This window comes from Tubulanus polymorphus, chromosome 4 (genome assembly GCF_964204645.1).
Source record: "Tubulanus polymorphus chromosome 4, tnTubPoly1.2, whole genome shotgun sequence".
In the NCBI taxonomy this organism is placed as follows: domain Eukaryota; kingdom Metazoa; phylum Nemertea; class Palaeonemertea; order Tubulaniformes; family Tubulanidae; genus Tubulanus; species Tubulanus polymorphus.
Genome location: NC_134028.1, coordinates 21121859 through 21139009, shown reverse-complemented (window position 1 = coordinate 21139009; position 17151 = coordinate 21121859). Strand labels below are relative to the sequence as shown.

The window sequence follows — 17151 nt, the reverse complement described above, 5'->3', positions numbered from 1 at the left end:
TTTACAATTAAGCCTAGGGCACACAGCATAAAAACCGCAAAACAAGAAACAGATTTTTGCGGTGTAACGCATTTTTCTATCTTACCGGTAGACGTAGATTCACCTGTTTTTTCACAGCGAAACAAGAAACGTATGATGCAAAGTTTCTTGTTTTGGAGCACCGCGCTAAATCAAACAAGCGTTTAAAGAACATTTCTGTTCCATGTTTATTTCATGCTGCGAAATGATGCGCAAGGCTTTAAATGGAGAAATAGTCAATCTCGTCCGGCTTGAGGAGACGTTAACTACAGATGGATGACCGCTTATATCGTTGTTAGTTCATTAATCAAAACATTGGACAAAATCAAATCTTTAATTGAGGCATATAAAATAGTTTTCAATATATATATTCCTGTGAAGAATATTGTTAATGGTTAACCGGTTAGAGGTATTGACATATTTGGGAAGGTCGGGTAATTAGGATATATCCGATAGGTACAGTGCGAGGTGTAAAATATTCATCCGATTAATGGACGTAATGGCGGCCGAAATTTTCTCAAGTGCTCCTCCGATAATAATCATTTACTATCTCTGACCTGTTATAACCTTTGGCGAGTTGATTAAGTACTGAAGTGTACAGCAAACGTGTTCTAATGATTGAACCTGAACTGACAGAAGGTTGCTTTAAGACTTTACATTGTCAACGCACACACACGCAAGGAGATTTCTACACTCGAAATCTGTGTAGGTTCGATACATATGCGGTGAATATACACATATTATGCTCAATACACATTTATCCAGGACAATAATACAACTAACACATTCTCATTAGAGCTAGGCCTATAATTCCGCATAACCATAAATTCTTATCTGAACATATAAATAAAGTTAGGGCGGATCCTTATGATACTAGTCATACCCTCAATATATTTGACAGCGTTTTTGTTCCAATAAGGGCAGAGTAATGTCAAAATGAATCTGAATTCTGTAAAACAAAGGTGTACAATTCTGGATACGCATAATTTTCCTGTCAAAAGGCCAATGCTGCCGGAATACCCTATCCTAAACCCTTAAACAATTAGGTCAGTCCCCGAGATCTTGAGCCTGGATCCAGCCCTAACCTAAGTGATTCTAATCAAGTGATTTATACTAGGTTTATAGTGGATACATTTATGTACATATAGCCTATATTTAAGTTATTTAAGTTAAACAGTTAAACTCAAAAATGCTTCGAATATTGCTTTTTGAAACGAGATTTGCAATAGGCGAGAAGTCGAATATTCTCCGCAGGGCGTGCTGTTAAAGCCAAAATGTCAATGAAGCTTTGCAGGGGTAAAAATAGAACATATAACTGCGTAACGTTTTTAGAACATAGGCTTTCTCTGCCGCTGCGTGAAAGGGGTGCTGGGGAAAATTATACCGCGATAATGAAAATGTGGTTGTATCATGTCCTGCATGTGAGGCAACGCTGCAATAATATAACAGACAGTCATAGGTCACTAAAACCGCTCAGAGATATTCATAAATTAGAGAGAAAAAAAACGCGAACAAGGTCTGAAGGTAAACGGAAAGAGTAGTGAAGACGAAGATATTTCGAAACGGCGCTTACCGAGAGTTTGCGAATATGTATCGGCGATCCAACTCATTTCTCGTTCTCCCGTGCCCATATCAGGCGCGGGTACATCAACACCGGGTCCTGAAATCATACACGATAACAACAATACAGCTACACGAATCATTTCACAAGTCAGTCGTTCGCAATGGTGCCACTGGGTCCCTGCCCGGTTGACACCGGCGTACTTCGGCCCAGACAAGGACGAATTATCAAGCGTATATGCTACGGGGCTTTGAAGCGCAGCGGTCATTTACCGAGTAAGTAAGTAAATTCACCGAGGCAACATATGAGAACCAGTAAAAAATCTGTAATTGGCTGCGGAAATTTAAAAAATGCTTCCAACATCCCTGAACTGGTTCTGGCGAGGCAGTGACTCACATCACTTGCCACGGCATCGTTTTTCAATCATTTTTTTACTATTAAGTGAGCGATTTATGCGTCGGAACGTGAAATGAAGACTCAAGGTGACTCGGGTCCGGGCCGGCTGTTTTGATCGTGACCGCGACTATGGATGCGCACTTACCGATGAATCCTTTCTTAGCGAGTTCTACCGTCAGTCGACGAGTGATTTTCTCCAGTTCGTTCGCCGAATATTCCTTCGGACTGATTTTAACGCCGGCTTTCGCTCCGCCGAACGGCACGTCGACCACGGCGCATTTATACGTCATTAAAGCCGCTAAAGCCATCACTTCGTCTTTATTTACCATCTCACTGTATCTGATACCTACAAATATCAATTAGGCCTACTAACAGTTTGAGCTTAACCCTTCCAGTGCCGACTAATTAATACCCTATAGTGCTGGAGATAATTTCAAAATTGTCAAAAATTCCACCCTAGTGTGCTGAATAACGGGAATACCACTATAGTACGTATACACCACAGCGCGGTGTATCGTCAATGACGCTAGTATTTCACTATGTTTGACAGATGCTGCCATTTTTCAAGAGAGATAAGTACTAATTACTAATTACATCAATACAGCGCATTGCGTTGTACTAGCAAAATCCACCACTGATTTATACACCGCACTGTGGTGTAGACGCACTGGAAGGGTTAACAGGGTTCATAGTCTCCGTGACCAGTCTCATTCTTTGACTTTCAAGGACGTTTGTCTTTTGAGATTTTTTTCTCTTCTCAACGAGTCCGCTTTGTACTTATCTAAGTACATTTTTATTTACTTTGCAGGACCCAGTTCCCCAGGCGTGAGATTTGACTCCTGAGTTACTCATTGAAAATGAACTAATTCTAACTTACTCTAACTCAAGACTGTGGAACTGGATCCCGAAGCTAGTAATTCCTTCATGCTGTGTTGCAGTTCCTATTGCTACTAAATATTGCAATAACTGCATACAGTTTTCATCTTCTAGATACGTCTATATTTTCGTGTCTATATGATACTAAATCCTACTTTTCCATAGACTAGGCATAGGCCTATGGTTTATCAATATCAAAACGTCTGAGGCTGGTTTTACTAAACCTGCATGGAGGATGGAGCTTACTATTTCATCAACAGTAGTTGAGTTTAGCTCAAATGTTAATGGTATTATGAATTTTTTTATCCTCTAATTTCAGTGAGATTTTGAAATTCTTATTACTCAAAAGTTGTAGGCCTTCATTGTGGTCTTTCCATAACACTTATATTTCATATGGAATTTGAGCCTTTATGGAGGGAGGCCTTATGGTTAATTGTTATTTATTTTGAATGCCACGTCCTGTGATCGACTGATGTTGCCTGTCTATTAGATAGCCATAACACTGTCGCTACAGACCAACTACAGTGGCTCTAGACCATCTGGGACCAGTTAAGTCACACAAATGGTTGATTTTATCAGAAAATTAGAATGGTAAATGCAGTTTAAATTGTCACTATTTCAACTATCAACTCGCGCTGACTTCAACCAATTTCGAGCGAAGTTTTATAAAGGTTTCAAAAAGCAGGGAAATCAGCTCTTCTTCAAGACTTAAAAGCATGTAGATTTCAAACCAAACTATGGATAGTGCAATACAATAGCCTAATAGTAGACTACACCCTATCCTTACAATATACCGGTATTGCTACAGGGCAATTATAGCCTAACTAATCCGTGATCAGCCTTCTCTAGGCGGTATCATACCGACTCTGTATCCAGAGCACGTAGCGTCAAATCTGCAAGACTCTCAACAGGAAAATCTCTATCTTACAGAGCCCTTAGGACAGTTAAACTATAGCCTAGGCAGAAAGGTGTGGAGCATATATGACAATGGACGATAGAACGGTATATTTGTTTCCGTGACACAATATTTCACTAGGCCTATATGTAGTTTATTCCTAACAATACCGGGCCCTGGATATTTCCAGTAACAAGACTTTGATTAACATTTCCACAACAGTATTACCAGAGTACAGAGAAGCTAAATATAGTACAGAGTACAGAGAAGCGTTGTAGGCTAAATGATTGTGCCAGTAAGTGATTAGAAGGTCAAGTAATTTCTAGTAGGCTTAATGGCTATCAACCACTTAATCACAGCAGGGACTTCAAGCACATAACAACCAAACCTCACATTTTAGCGCTAAAGCCTTATAGTCCTAGTAGGCCTAGTTCAAAGATTTGTTGTCATTTTTCATAAAGCCAATGGTCTATAGGAAGACGCTGCGCTATCAATCCATTTTCGGAGACTGATTTTTATGCTCTATTTTCTTTTAAACTCAGTTCAAAGTAACGACCTTAATATGCACGATATGAATCAACCAATCAGAACGAAGTAGGCCTATCGCCAAAATATTCATTGGCGTTTTGCCCCTCAGTGCTGACTTATCAATACCCAAAAGTGCTGGAGATAATTTGAAAAATTTTAAAAAGTTAGATACTATTCCACTATGTTTGACAGGTGCTGTCATCTTTTAATTGAGATAAAACTAATTACTAATTACAACAATACACCACAATGCGGTGTACTAATGATGTTTGGTACGTAGGCATGGAAATATATTGTTAAACTATCAAATCATGGAGTAACTTCTCTCTTTTCAACCCCTTTTTCAATGAAGACTTTTTTGCGATCCTTCAATAGGGCCTACAGTAAATAAAATGGATTAAAAAAGGACTATTAAAAAACCGATGTTTTAGGTCTCCAAATTGCCAGTCCTTTCTGGTACCATAAGTACCAACAATACTTTTTTATCAGGTATGTCCCGACAAAATGACTGAGCTATGCCATGTTCTGACGTGCTCTCAAGTCAAGTTGGAATAGACATTAGTAACAATGTACATCACCAATTTATAATACACTGCACCGCAGTGAAGCCACGCTGAAACTGAATGGGTTAGGAATGAAGCTGTTCAGGTTACGATTGTAATCTCTCTTACCTCCTTTACACGGAGTTCTATGTTGACTGTGCTGAGCTCTCCACGCATGAATCACCTCATATTCACCATTATCTCTCTTAATCGGGAACTTTAATTCGACGACGTGATTGCACGGTTTGATGATTCGCAGGATACCGCGGACTCGTTTACGTTTCTCTTCAACGCTCATCTTACCCTTCATCTCTTCGACCAGTTTGTCTTCGATAATCGCCGCTGCTTTGTCGAAGAAAACCTCGACCATCTCGAAGAAACTCGGTTCTCGTTCGCACGATTCATCCGCATCGCTATCAGTCGAATAGGCCCGAATATTTGTCGATCCTGCCAAACTGGAAAGGACTCCCTGATTTGATCGCGCCAATCTGGAGTAATTTCGGCACAAATCCGACGCAAATGACCGCAACATTGTGTTTCAGTTTCTCTATATGTTCACCGACAACAACTACAGCCTTAAAACCGCTCACAATTCAGAAATATAAGTTTAAAAGAGGGGCTAGTCTTACACGAAACAAAATTTTCCAGCTGATCGACGGCCTTGACACTGAGCCATCTAGCGGTAGTGACGGAGGTGTGTCATTACGGACCAATCAGCGGCCGGCTTTCTTATGACGTGTGTGGGCTGGTACTCGCGTGCCACGGCTGCTTACAATTTCAATTCAAAGTTTATTCAATGGAATAAGTAGAGATGCGGGCCAGGCACGTCCCGGAAAACTCATAATGTTGTAGTAAAACAGGTGTAATCAAATTCGCAAAAACTAACAACATCGATTCAAGAGATAGCGGAAAAGGCACGAACAATGAATATCCCACTGGCGCAACATAGTCATAGACCTCTGGGTCATTCTACAACACATGAAATTGACAGATACAAGAGAGCGATGCCACACAGTTACATTTCTGGAGCTGAAATCATCGCATTTCCCAAGTGATTTAGGTAAATTCCGTGTTTCTGAACAGAGATCATGGCCCTTTTAATTTCACAAGTGTTTGTGTAAATTTCGAGTCTCTGAGCTGGACATCACTAGTTTAATTTCACATTAAGGGATTATTGGTAAATTCCGAGATAAGCTAGAATCTCTCCATAGAAAATGTGAAGAAATTCAATGGCATTATGACATTTCAGAGATTTGTTTTCGCAAATATCAATGTTCAGTGAAATTGCGATGCGCAGTACGTGGGAGACCCCTCTGAATTCAAAACATTTGAACGCCGACCCAAACTACAATTAACAGTCTTTAACCTCTAAAAATGAGAAACAGCTTTACACATATACTTAGATATTGAAAAAAATCGAATTGAAATTGAGATTCTTTTTGACGCAGTGTTAAAATATGGTGCATTTGGTTTCACATTGTCACTACTATCAATTGTTGTGTTTGAAAAAACCAAGATTCACCAACGAAAGTCTACATTTCATTTCCTACATTTCTTTTCTTTTAAAATGGTGTATAAATGAAGATTATCAAGCAAGGGACTGCGCAGCTAATTGAAAATCAATCTAAACTTATGGTTCAAAAAAGTGAAAATTATCGCAAACCAGGACCGTCACATAATGGCGCCTAGAAACTGGAAACTTGAAAAATTAATTTGAGTTTGATCTACTGTCTGTTGTTTAAAACTCAGCTAAATTATTCTAACTCATACACAAATGATATAGAAAATACCACCTTTTGATAGTCGCCTAGATAGAATCACCGCAGTTTTTTAAGAAGAAAACCTGGTTACTCCCACGCTTCCACTGATATGGATTTAGGTGGATTTCTTGCAGTTGTTGATAAACTCGACTATCTCTAACAGAACCAGCGAATATCAGATGGCAGAAGGTATCAACCGCGCGAAAAATTTCGGGACGCGGGACGATCTCGAAATCATCGTCGCTATTGTCCGATTGATTCTCAGACATTTTCTTCAAAATCTCCGTGCGTAGTTTAGTTTTCGGACTGGACGGCTGGAGAGGTGCGACGACGACGCCGGTGCTCGCATCATCCGGTTTAGTCGTACGCTTTTTCAAGGGGTTCCGGGGGTCTTCGATCCCCGGAGGAATGTTTTCAGATAGTTGCATTTCAAAGGTCTGGGGCTATATCTGACCATAGTTTTCCGTTAATATCGTGATTCAGGTCGATTGAGTGATCACGTGTAGTGTAATGTTTGTTGGATGTTTTAGATGCAGCCGTTTCATTCATAGTGGATCTCAAAATACGTAATCGGGGATGGGAGCAGGTCTACTAGCTGAGGTATTTGAAAAACCTTCGTGAGAAAATCATCATTGGCAAAATAGTTGGGCCAAGCTAAAGCCACCTCGGCTCTAGCAATCACACAGGGAGGGTACAGGGTCCAGTCCTGCTACGATTAGAGCTGAGCTATGGTTGGTTAAAGCCAGAGTTATGGCTGATGGTAGATTCATTACTCGATCCATATTTCAAACAACCTTTGTATGATACATCGTTCTCCATATCTCAATAAAACAGCTTTTCTGGAAGTATACACAAAAGATGGCCATCCATCAAACTGCCTTCAAATAACAGAACTTTTCAGTCAACGTCAACCATTTTTCCAGCCAGTGAGGTGATGCGATGTGACGTGTCCCAAAGACTTGCCATTAAGAAATCATAATAAGTAATAATGAGACTAAATAAATAAATAAATGAACGATAAGTCACAATTGTTTTTCATTAATGGCAATTTCAACCAGTTTTTATTTCCTCATTCAATTCTACCTAAATAAACTACATTTCTGAAAATGGGATGCAAAATCGTTTAACCCATCAGGGGTGGATCCAGACGGTAGTAAACGGACTGGAAATATTTGGCAGTGTTTGATCGGATTTAGACTTCAGTGCCGTATGGAAATCGACAAAAATTCATCAGCAGGAAATGGCCATAAAAATAAACTTCATAATTTCTTTAATGAAATCAGTTTAAGCCGTTTCAAAATTGTTAACATTTTCTTCGTCGACTCCTATTAATCTGATCAGAATGGAGAACAAATATACCATAATTTTCGGTGTCTTTTTTATAAGAAAATCGTTGAATCTACCCACCACTGACATCTGTATTGACATGAGAAATGTGTAATACAAAAATATACAAATATCAAAATAAATATATTCAATCAGCTTTCTTTTCGCCAAAAAATTCAAACGAATTCATTATTCACAAATTTGTACACATTTTCTTCCACTATTTATTTTTTCATTTATTCCATTCTAATATTTCACTTTATTTGATGAAACATAATCAACTATAAACTCTTCACGCGTAGATTTCGTATGTAGATTTTACATAAAAAAGACAGAACACCTTTCAAAATAAATAATCACGTAGGCAAGTACGGTCTGAAGGAGCCTAGACTATACAGATTGATTTATTATTATATACAGATTGATTTATTATTAAATACAGTTAGAGTGCAGGGGAAGCCACTCACGCAATACAAGTAGTTGGCATATCAACAATTAAAATAACCAAAACGCTAATTAGCTGTAGTAGCATGGTACTTCACATACTTCAGTCCTGCTAGACCTGAACATTGACCGATTCGGGACGATCTCGATAATCCAACCGTGGAATGAGTTTCGTTTTTTAACTGAATAGAGTCGTTAACGCATCTATGGTCGACTGTTTAATGTGTAGCTGTATACTGTCGAGATAGTGGAAAAACCTGTTCAACGATAAAACAAGAAATCATTCGTAATCATCCATAATCATTCATGATATCAATAATCAATACAGCGTTTGAGATATCTATGCAGTAGGCCATGTGAAAGACGTGACCAAAAGGTTCCCGAAATCCAAAAATACAACGAATTAGAGTTTTTGACTAAGAAGACTTTGGGACAGAAATTTATTTGAAAAAGTTAGGGACCCAACAATTAACTCGAACTTGGGAGCGATCAGTTTCAATCAAGTCTTCATAATCCCGATCAACGGGGCCATTCATGAAGTACATAAATCAGCACCAATGTACAAGAAGTCCCTGTACGGAAAATAGTCTTACCTTCGTTTAGCTTTGGTCGCTTGTCGGAATTGTTCGGTTTTACAGATTTGTCTGAGATACGGCAGATAATCAGTAACGATTGCGGCAGACGACACGGTCAACGGTAAACTCGACTGAACGTTCGTTTGACATCCATTTATCAACAACTCATTACTGAAATGAATTAATTTTTTCTAAAATTTCAAATCTTTATCTTCAGTTTCATTGAAAAGTTTAGAAGCTTATAAACCAGTTACAGGGTTTCCAGTGGTAAGGCCAGGGTAAAAAGAAATACTGAGGTCCTTTCTCGGCAATTTTAGACCCATAAGAAGGGACTTGGACTCCGAAAGAAGTTCTTTCCAGTAAAATAAGGGCACATTTTCGCAATGCCTTCACCGGAATACTAGTCATGTAGCCAGTCATACATTTCAGGGTAATTCCATAACACTTTCGGTTTCCTGTATACTGTATTCTGTCTTACTGACAATTGAATGAACAGGCCTGAGTGATAAAATACTTCAACAGTCAAATTCAAGGCAAAATTGTGAGCGAAAACATATAAAAACTAAATTTGGAAGGACTTTTTTATCAAAAGGATGGAGCTAGAGTAAAAAAAAAAAAGGACAAAGATGATGCATGTCCAAACTTTTCCAAAAGAAGGACAAAGAAGGACTTGGAAGGACCGCTGGAAACCATGAGTTAAGTTCGAATAATGGAAACATATTAAGTTGAAGAACACAATCAAAACAATTAAAATTCGAGTTAAACTTTTTCAAATAACTGTCGACCCAGGATCAATAATACTCACCACTTGGAGACTTGAAACTCCTGCGTGAATTCCACGTCCAATGAATCCAAATCAACCGGTAATGTTAAATCATCAACGACTGTAGAATAATCGTCGTCCGATTCGGTTCGTGTTTCGCGTAAACCGTGTCGACACTCGCGCAAATTCAACATATCTACGGTCGATCGAATGAGATTAAAATGTTCCGTATTCCATTCGGAATCTATATCCGCATTAAAGTCATCGATCGGTAATTCGTCGGTTAACCCGGGTACGACGCCGCGACCGTCGTACGCCGCTGTATAGTTCAAGTAACTGTCTGAGAACGAGAAATTATCGTAAAGTTTAGATAACGAATCGATTGATCGTTGAACGATTTTATCGCCGGGTTTACGAATATTCCGTTTATTGTTACGAGACGATAATTCCGTATCCCGGGAAGCCGTCTGCCGAGACTGTTCCAAATCCGTATGACGAGATGGTTCTGAATCTGTCTGACGAGACGGTCCCGTCTGTTCCGAGATCATTTGCTGAGATGATTCCGAAGCCGGCGTCTGCGTGGATTCCTGCGCTTCGTCATTCGTCTGTTTTTCAACCGCAGATAAAACGTCTTCGGATTCCGAGGCTTCACTGTCGTATAGATCGCTACCCGGGCGACGAATACGTTTAAACTTCTTTTTGGCTGATGTTATTTGTTGTTTCCGATTTGCCGTTAATATCGGATCTATCGGGTATGGTAGCTGCGTGGTAAACGTCGGTAATTCTAACAGGTTGCGTAAGTTGCCGTATACGACGTCTATTCCCAAATGTCTGTAGAACTGAATTACGCGAATCTGATCGTGAAATATCTCTTCATCACCCGATCCGCACTAAAAAGAATAATAATAATAAATACAGCGATTACAAGCAATAATTGGGTCATTAGGGTTTGGCAGCGTACAGATGAAATGAGATTGAACTCGTGTAAAGTGGATAGCACCGTATGATGTTAACATCAATCAAGTAGCTTCATTTTCAATTTTTTGGATTACTTTGAATACCCCTTAGCGTAGTAAGAGATATAAATATATACCGTCACTGTATCTGGGGTTAAAAATAATTACAAGAATGAGCACAATCAAACTGTATTGTACAGGATTTTAAGCTATGAAAATCTCAATTACTATCAAAATTAAATCATAATTCAGTACACCTGGCCTAACCCGGACAAACTGGGACAGGTGGCAAAATGAGTCCGAGGAAAGCAAAGTAAGAGTTAAAGATAGGAAAGATAAGTAAGGAAATCACAATTCTGATTTCATTTTCGTCAGATTTAGTCATAAGTCTGAGTTGAGTGAGGTTTACTATCATCATATCAACTTACCAGAAGAAGTTGTTTAAAAGGTTGAGTTTTCGGCAGACAACAATCGAATCCGGTGACGCTTTCGAAACACCGCACGTGTACGAGAGGCCCCGGAACTTCCCGGGCAGCCGGCAACGACGTCAACGTACTCGACTCATCTCCACCGACGTCCGTCTGCTCTCCTCCGATCACCGGTCGTCGTTTCACTGGAGAAAACGCTCCGTCCTTCGATGAATCGCTTTCTTCTATGACGAGACGTCGACGCTTCGATCGCGGGACGATCTCGAAATCGTCGTCGCTATTGTCCGATTGATTCTCAGACATTTTCTTCAAAATCTCCGTGCGTAGTTTAGTTTTCGGAGTGGACGGCTGGAGAGGCGCGACGACGACGCCGGTGCTCGCATCATCCGGTTTAGTCGGAGGAATGCGAAGTGGTTTTTCCGTCGTTCGCGAACTCGCTCCGGATTTCGTCCAGAATTGCAGCGATAAAATCAACTGTCGAATGTCCGTGTGTCGCTGTGAGTCGACGAGCGATTTCAGATCGTTAAAATCGGTTCGAATTCTCTCCGCTAAACAAACGCTTTGTAGGTAACTTGTAACATTCACCTGTAACATACGTTCATTATCGTGAATGATTTCAGAAATCAATTGAATAAAGATCAAGATTTGACTCGGAGGGAATTCAAAATGAACTACATGTAGTTTAACTTATTGAGTCAAACATGACTGAGAACATGAACAGTTAAAGCTTAATCAATTTATTCCCAGCAATTACTGAAGTAATCGCTATTTTTGAGTCCCAATTCAATTTACTACGAAGTATTAATGATCATTTGGATCAGTTGTCAACATAAATGACCATCCCAGCTATGCTGACTCAGTAATTCACTTGGTTTGAACTCAGCTGACATTAAAAAATTTTTTTTAGTTTGTTCTGATGTTATAGACATATACTAGAGATGGGTTGATATAGTTGTCACAGTAAGAGATACCGAAATCGCTTTGAATTTGAAAACTTACCGAAGCCGGAGCTTTGAATCGTAGCGTATCGAAACGACCTTCGAACTGCGACGGGAAAAATCGATCAGTCGTAGTCATAATCATCGGACGTTTCGTCGATTCCATGAATGTTTGTATCGCCGCCCAAAACGCTTTATCTTCTTCAAACACGACATCAACCTGAAATAAATAAAACTTGTTTTGCGAACGGTACCTAGCTAGCAATTTCCCTGAGTTTGAACTACTTGTGAAAACATGTCTTCGTGGCCACCTCTATTTGCTTTACATTACTTTTCCCTTGACATGTACGTTGTTTTCCCTGACTTTTTGTGCTAAGAATCCCATCAATTAACAGTCAAATACCGAAGACATAGATGGAAACTGCTTGATTTTATCTAGCAATCTCAACAAATTTCCCTGACTTTTTAGCTAATCCCCGACTTTTATTTAATGAAAGTAGGTCCCGTGATTAACAAGTTAGTGGCCATCCTGCATGTGCCTGAACACCGAAAACCAGTGCCTGAACACCAAAAACCAGTGCCTGAACACTGAAAACCAGTGCCTGAACACCAAAAACCAGTGCCTGAACACTGAAAACCAGCGCATGAACACTGAAAACCAGCACCAGGACCAGGTTTCGTAGCGTTTTTCATTAGGAAAACCCTTGTTCACTCTTTGACTCAAAAACATTGATGAAATATATATGATCCTACAATTAAGCGGTGAATAACCAGGGCTGAGACAAATAGAACTATAAATAACTACCTCATCAAATAGAATCAACGAAATACTGGCAGCTTGTTTTTTGTCATTGTGCGTTTTCTTCTCTTTACTCAACTTCGACGTTTTATTTTTCTTCATAGGACTTTTCTTCTTACTTTCTGAAAACACGACCAATGACATAAATGTGAAATATCTCAGTTCAAGAAAAGCTGAGTGAATCGCAAAGCTTTTCTTTGCACTATCTATGTTATGTATGAGTTAGGGTTGTAGCTTCCCCCCTCCCCGTGTTCACTGCAGCGCTTATCATCCTGCGCGGGTGGATGCTGAGGGTTTTAGTTTTGCTTATTTCGACACGTATACAGTTTTAGTCGTACTTTTTTCACTATTACCGGGAGTTGGAAATATTTCGTTAATCTGTCACTCATCAATTGTAAGTCGTTGTTAGAGTGTAGTATGATGATACCGATATGACTATCCAGCGTTTATAGTATATAGTATAATCAACAATTAGTGAAGAAGACGTTTTTGCTGTTTTCTATTTTTACCTTTCGCCGCAATAATTTCAGTTTGCATGTACATACCTTTTTCTATGACTAGAGCACCATCGACAACTGACTTCTTCTTTGCAAATTTAGAATCCGCGGACCCCGACTTTTTCTTTCCATCTCCGCTATCTGCCGTCTTGAAGAAGTTGGCGAAACTAGCAGGCGCAGGTTTTTTAGGAGGCACGTTTCCGCCGTGAGATACTGGACCTGAATGTTATAAGGTTTTTTATCGAACAAAAATTTGTTTGTTTAACTACTATAAATAGAACCAACTGCATGATTTAATAGTTGGTAAACAGCAATCTTGGAAAACAGTGAAAATGAATGGATTTAAACAGCGAATTGCGGATACAAGGCCTGAGTTAAGAGAATTTTATTTAGGAACTCACAACTGTGGAACTGGATCCTAAACTGTTGCTTTCAGACCGGTAACGGTGCAAATTTTGTCCACAATGAACATCAGTTTCATTACAGGGTGCGATCTAAGCACTCATCCAATTGCACGGGTCTAATATATTTTCGTAAGAGCAAGTAGGTAATCATTATCACTTATCCACCGGGCTAGTGCAATTTTATGTCTCGAAGCTTTTTTCCCACTCGATACGACGGATGATTGTGCCACGGATCGGACTGCCTGTGCAGGGCTGGCTAGTTGATTTTTTAGAGGGCAAGCGAAATTTCAGATACGCTCGCCCCACGGGCAAGTGGCTTTTATTCCTTATATCATCAAACCTTGGATCGTAAGGGAATTAAGAGAAATGAATGGTAAGTTTTTATCTTACCAGTTTTCAGACCGGCAGCTATGAACGGATTTCGCCCCGCTCCGGTCGTAACCGATGATTTGTGGTTATGTTTCGATAGATGATGCGATTGAGTAGCTTCCTGTAATTGAGCCAAGATATGTTTCCCGTTGCGTCGAGACGACGCGTTCACTTCGAACACCTAAAAATAACAACAGAAAATTAGGTTCTCTCTAAGGCACGGTTTCGATCGAACGTATTCGGTCGAAATCTCAACCGGCCGCTTCAATCAGGAATACCGATTATATGATTCCGATATCGGTAGAGACCTATCGAACTCTCTACCGGCCGCTTCTCGATCTCCGGTATTCCAGAATAGGTAGAGCATTTTCCGGTTGAAACCAAGGCGCCGGACGAGAATTCCGGAATCAGTAGAGACCGATCAAAACCTGCCTTACGACATTTCTCAAAATCCAAACAGGTTAAAGTATTGTATAATTTGAACCGGGGGAGTTACTTCCAGCTAGCGTTCTTTTTAGCGGGTCATTTTAAAACCAGGGATGAAAACGGCCTATATTGAAAAAAAAAAGAATTTTTTTGGGAAACAAAAATCAGTAACTTTTAGCCAAAAAACTTACTTCCTTTTGGTCAAAATGTTAATAGTTTGGGCCTGAATTAGAGCCGCTTTTTGAATGAGACGCCATAATGGTTTCTCCGACTCTACAGTTGTGCTAACAACTGCCGAAAACAGCCTTAAGGAACACTCCTAACTACGGAGCGCTCCGATGTGACGCCCACGATTGAGGTGATTAAAGCGATTGAGGTGATTTACACCGTTCTCAGGAATAAAGAAAATGTTAGAAAAGGCCGGAAATCCGTCTACGGTCGGAAGATTTTCATCCCTGTAAACTCAAAATCAGAAGGATACAATACTCTGCTTCGCTGAGTCGCGTTGGAACTGTCTATATTTCACTTACGGTAGTCCCTAGAATCAAGGGAAATTATGCCCAATAGATATTAGTAAAATGAATCTGAATGATCTCTCGATAAGATACCTTGTATCCGAGTTCCTGAGCGAGGGCATAAACTGTAGCGGTTTTACCGATACCATGAGCACCGACTAAACACATAGTATTAACAGCGCCATCGTCGATGTTAAACTGTTCATTGTCGCTATCATCCTTTACATCGAAATCATCATCATCATCTGACCACCAGGAGGAGCTAGAATCTATTGTAAACAATCGAACGATATCATACGTAAATCTCACACATGAAAACTATAAGCCTTCGATACAGACGAATTTTAATTTAGTTTAAACGATGTAAATTCTTAACTGACGCAAAAACCAAGTGCATTGTAGTCGCTCGCTATCTCTCGGAAACAGTGTGATTTCGATTTTTTTTGGCTCTCCCTTAATGAATATAAGCTTGAAAGCCAAAAACAAGACTTCACTCTATATAATCAATAAACTGCAATTTTCTTGTACTAAGACAAATGATTTTAGCCGATCACTAACTCAGCCTGAATAATATTCACATCGAAACAAACTTTCAAAGACATTTAGCTCAGATCTAAATGTGTGACTTAATCACAAGAGGTGAAGATTTTTCTTTTAAAAGATCAAAAGACCGATCAAAAAGGACTCCAAATCCAAATTAAAGTTTGTCTCAGCTCTCTAACCCTTTTCTACATTAGCAAATTTCCAGTAGACACGCAATAAACTTGTCATTTTCTAGTTACCTTCCCCTAATTGTTGAGCTCTCTTCAGTTTTGCTTGTTTTTTCATCATCAGGCGGAGATGTTTGGCCTCGCGGTCGACGCGCTCTTTCCAATCGATCAGCCACGATTTCAATTTCTTCACGTTGTTCGAATTTCCGAGAATGTCCAACGAACTTTTCGGTTGATACTTCTCGGTCCACAACACGTCACTACCGGCCTCTACAAATATACCGATCACCTAGATTAAGACAATCTTAGTTTTATAGCAACCAGGCTAAATTTAATTTGGTTCTATAATCAATATAGGACAAATTAAGTCTCAAGATGTAAGACCACTTTTCGGTCTAAAGTCACAACTTAATTCTAGGCCGTAGCTGTCATTTATCTACCGTTTATTTTACAGATATCGTCGTCCTTTTTCTGATCTTCCTCATTTTTCACGACGACTATTTCTTCCACCGATTGCAACCGCCGACCTCGCTTGCGAGCAGCCCTCCGTTTTACGGGCGCCGGTGCAGCAGCAGCAGCGGCAGTAGCGGCGGACTCCGATTGCTGTTTGTCGGTTTCCGTTTCGATCGCCACAACGTTCTCCGATTTCTCAGACTCCAGTTTACGACTGGTTAAACTCGAATACATCTTACGTATCGGGAACGCCGGATTACTAGCCTTGATTTCGTATAGCAAACCTTGTTCGACTTCCTTCGACCAAATTCCCAATTCTCGTTGTTCCTACAAAAATTAGATTATCATTCATCCAGAAATGTATAAACATATATTATTTACCGTCCATCAAATCTTTGCTCAAATACGACGACAAATACTAAACGTACCCCGAGTTGTCGTGGGATCCTGCTGAATTTCTCTTTACGTAAGCTTTGCGTTAACATAGCTAACTGTAATACACCCGTCGTCAATATGATCTCCGGTTGAGTACGTTCACACAGTAGAGGCAACACTAACGGTTTACTGACCGATTCCGCATCGCTAGACAACTGTCGAACGTGCGATTGTTTAGGAAACGGAACATACTCTGAGCCAGTGACTCGGGGTGCCGGTCGGTTTTTCTGACGGAGTTGATCGGGAATTCCGCTGAGTAGAAATTTTTGTCGCGCGATTCGCGCCGTTTTTTCCGCTTCGGTTTCCTCTTTTACAACGATGACCGCGTCGTCATCCTTGCCATCGTGCCCAGTCTTATCGCCCGTGCGTTTTTTCCCTTTGAAAATCGGAGCCAGTTTCATAGCTGGAAAATAATCATCAATACAATGTTAACTACTTAAACCTTTTCCTGCATCTGTCCTGCTATGCGGTGTATAATATAGCAGTCAGTTATACAATGCACTGTTAGGTAGATGAAATACAGCAGTAAGTCTGTAA

General features: G+C 40.0%; 1 protein-coding gene across 2 annotated transcripts in view; it reads right to left on the bottom strand.

Moving 5' to 3' along the window:
• LOC141904712 (ATPase family AAA domain-containing protein 5-like) overlaps nt 1–17151 on the bottom strand; it is a 30991-nt gene that overhangs the window by 9534 nt on the left and 4306 nt on the right. The window contains exons 5-16 of one of the 2 annotated variants that reach the window (XM_074793352.1): nt 16608–17017; nt 16167–16506; nt 15799–15996; nt 15110–15285; nt 14097–14256; nt 13351–13521; nt 12812–12927; nt 12068–12226; nt 11187–11653; nt 4946–5196; nt 2121–2321; nt 1592–1678 (exon numbers count right to left, since the gene is read on the bottom strand). In XM_074793352.1, the coding sequence (XP_074649453.1) occupies nt 1592–1678; nt 2121–2321; nt 4946–5196; nt 11187–11653; nt 12068–12226; nt 12812–12927; nt 13351–13521; nt 14097–14256; nt 15110–15285; nt 15799–15996; nt 16167–16506; nt 16608–17017 (2736 nt within the window). Of the gene's footprint in view, nt 1–1591; nt 1679–2120; nt 2322–4945; nt 5197–7648; nt 8604–8939; nt 9093–9726; nt 10575–11068; nt 11654–12067; nt 12227–12811; nt 12928–13350; nt 13522–14096; nt 14257–15109; nt 15286–15798; nt 15997–16166; nt 16507–16607; nt 17018–17151 lie in introns of those variants that run through there. The other variant, XM_074793353.1, reaches the window with a different exon arrangement.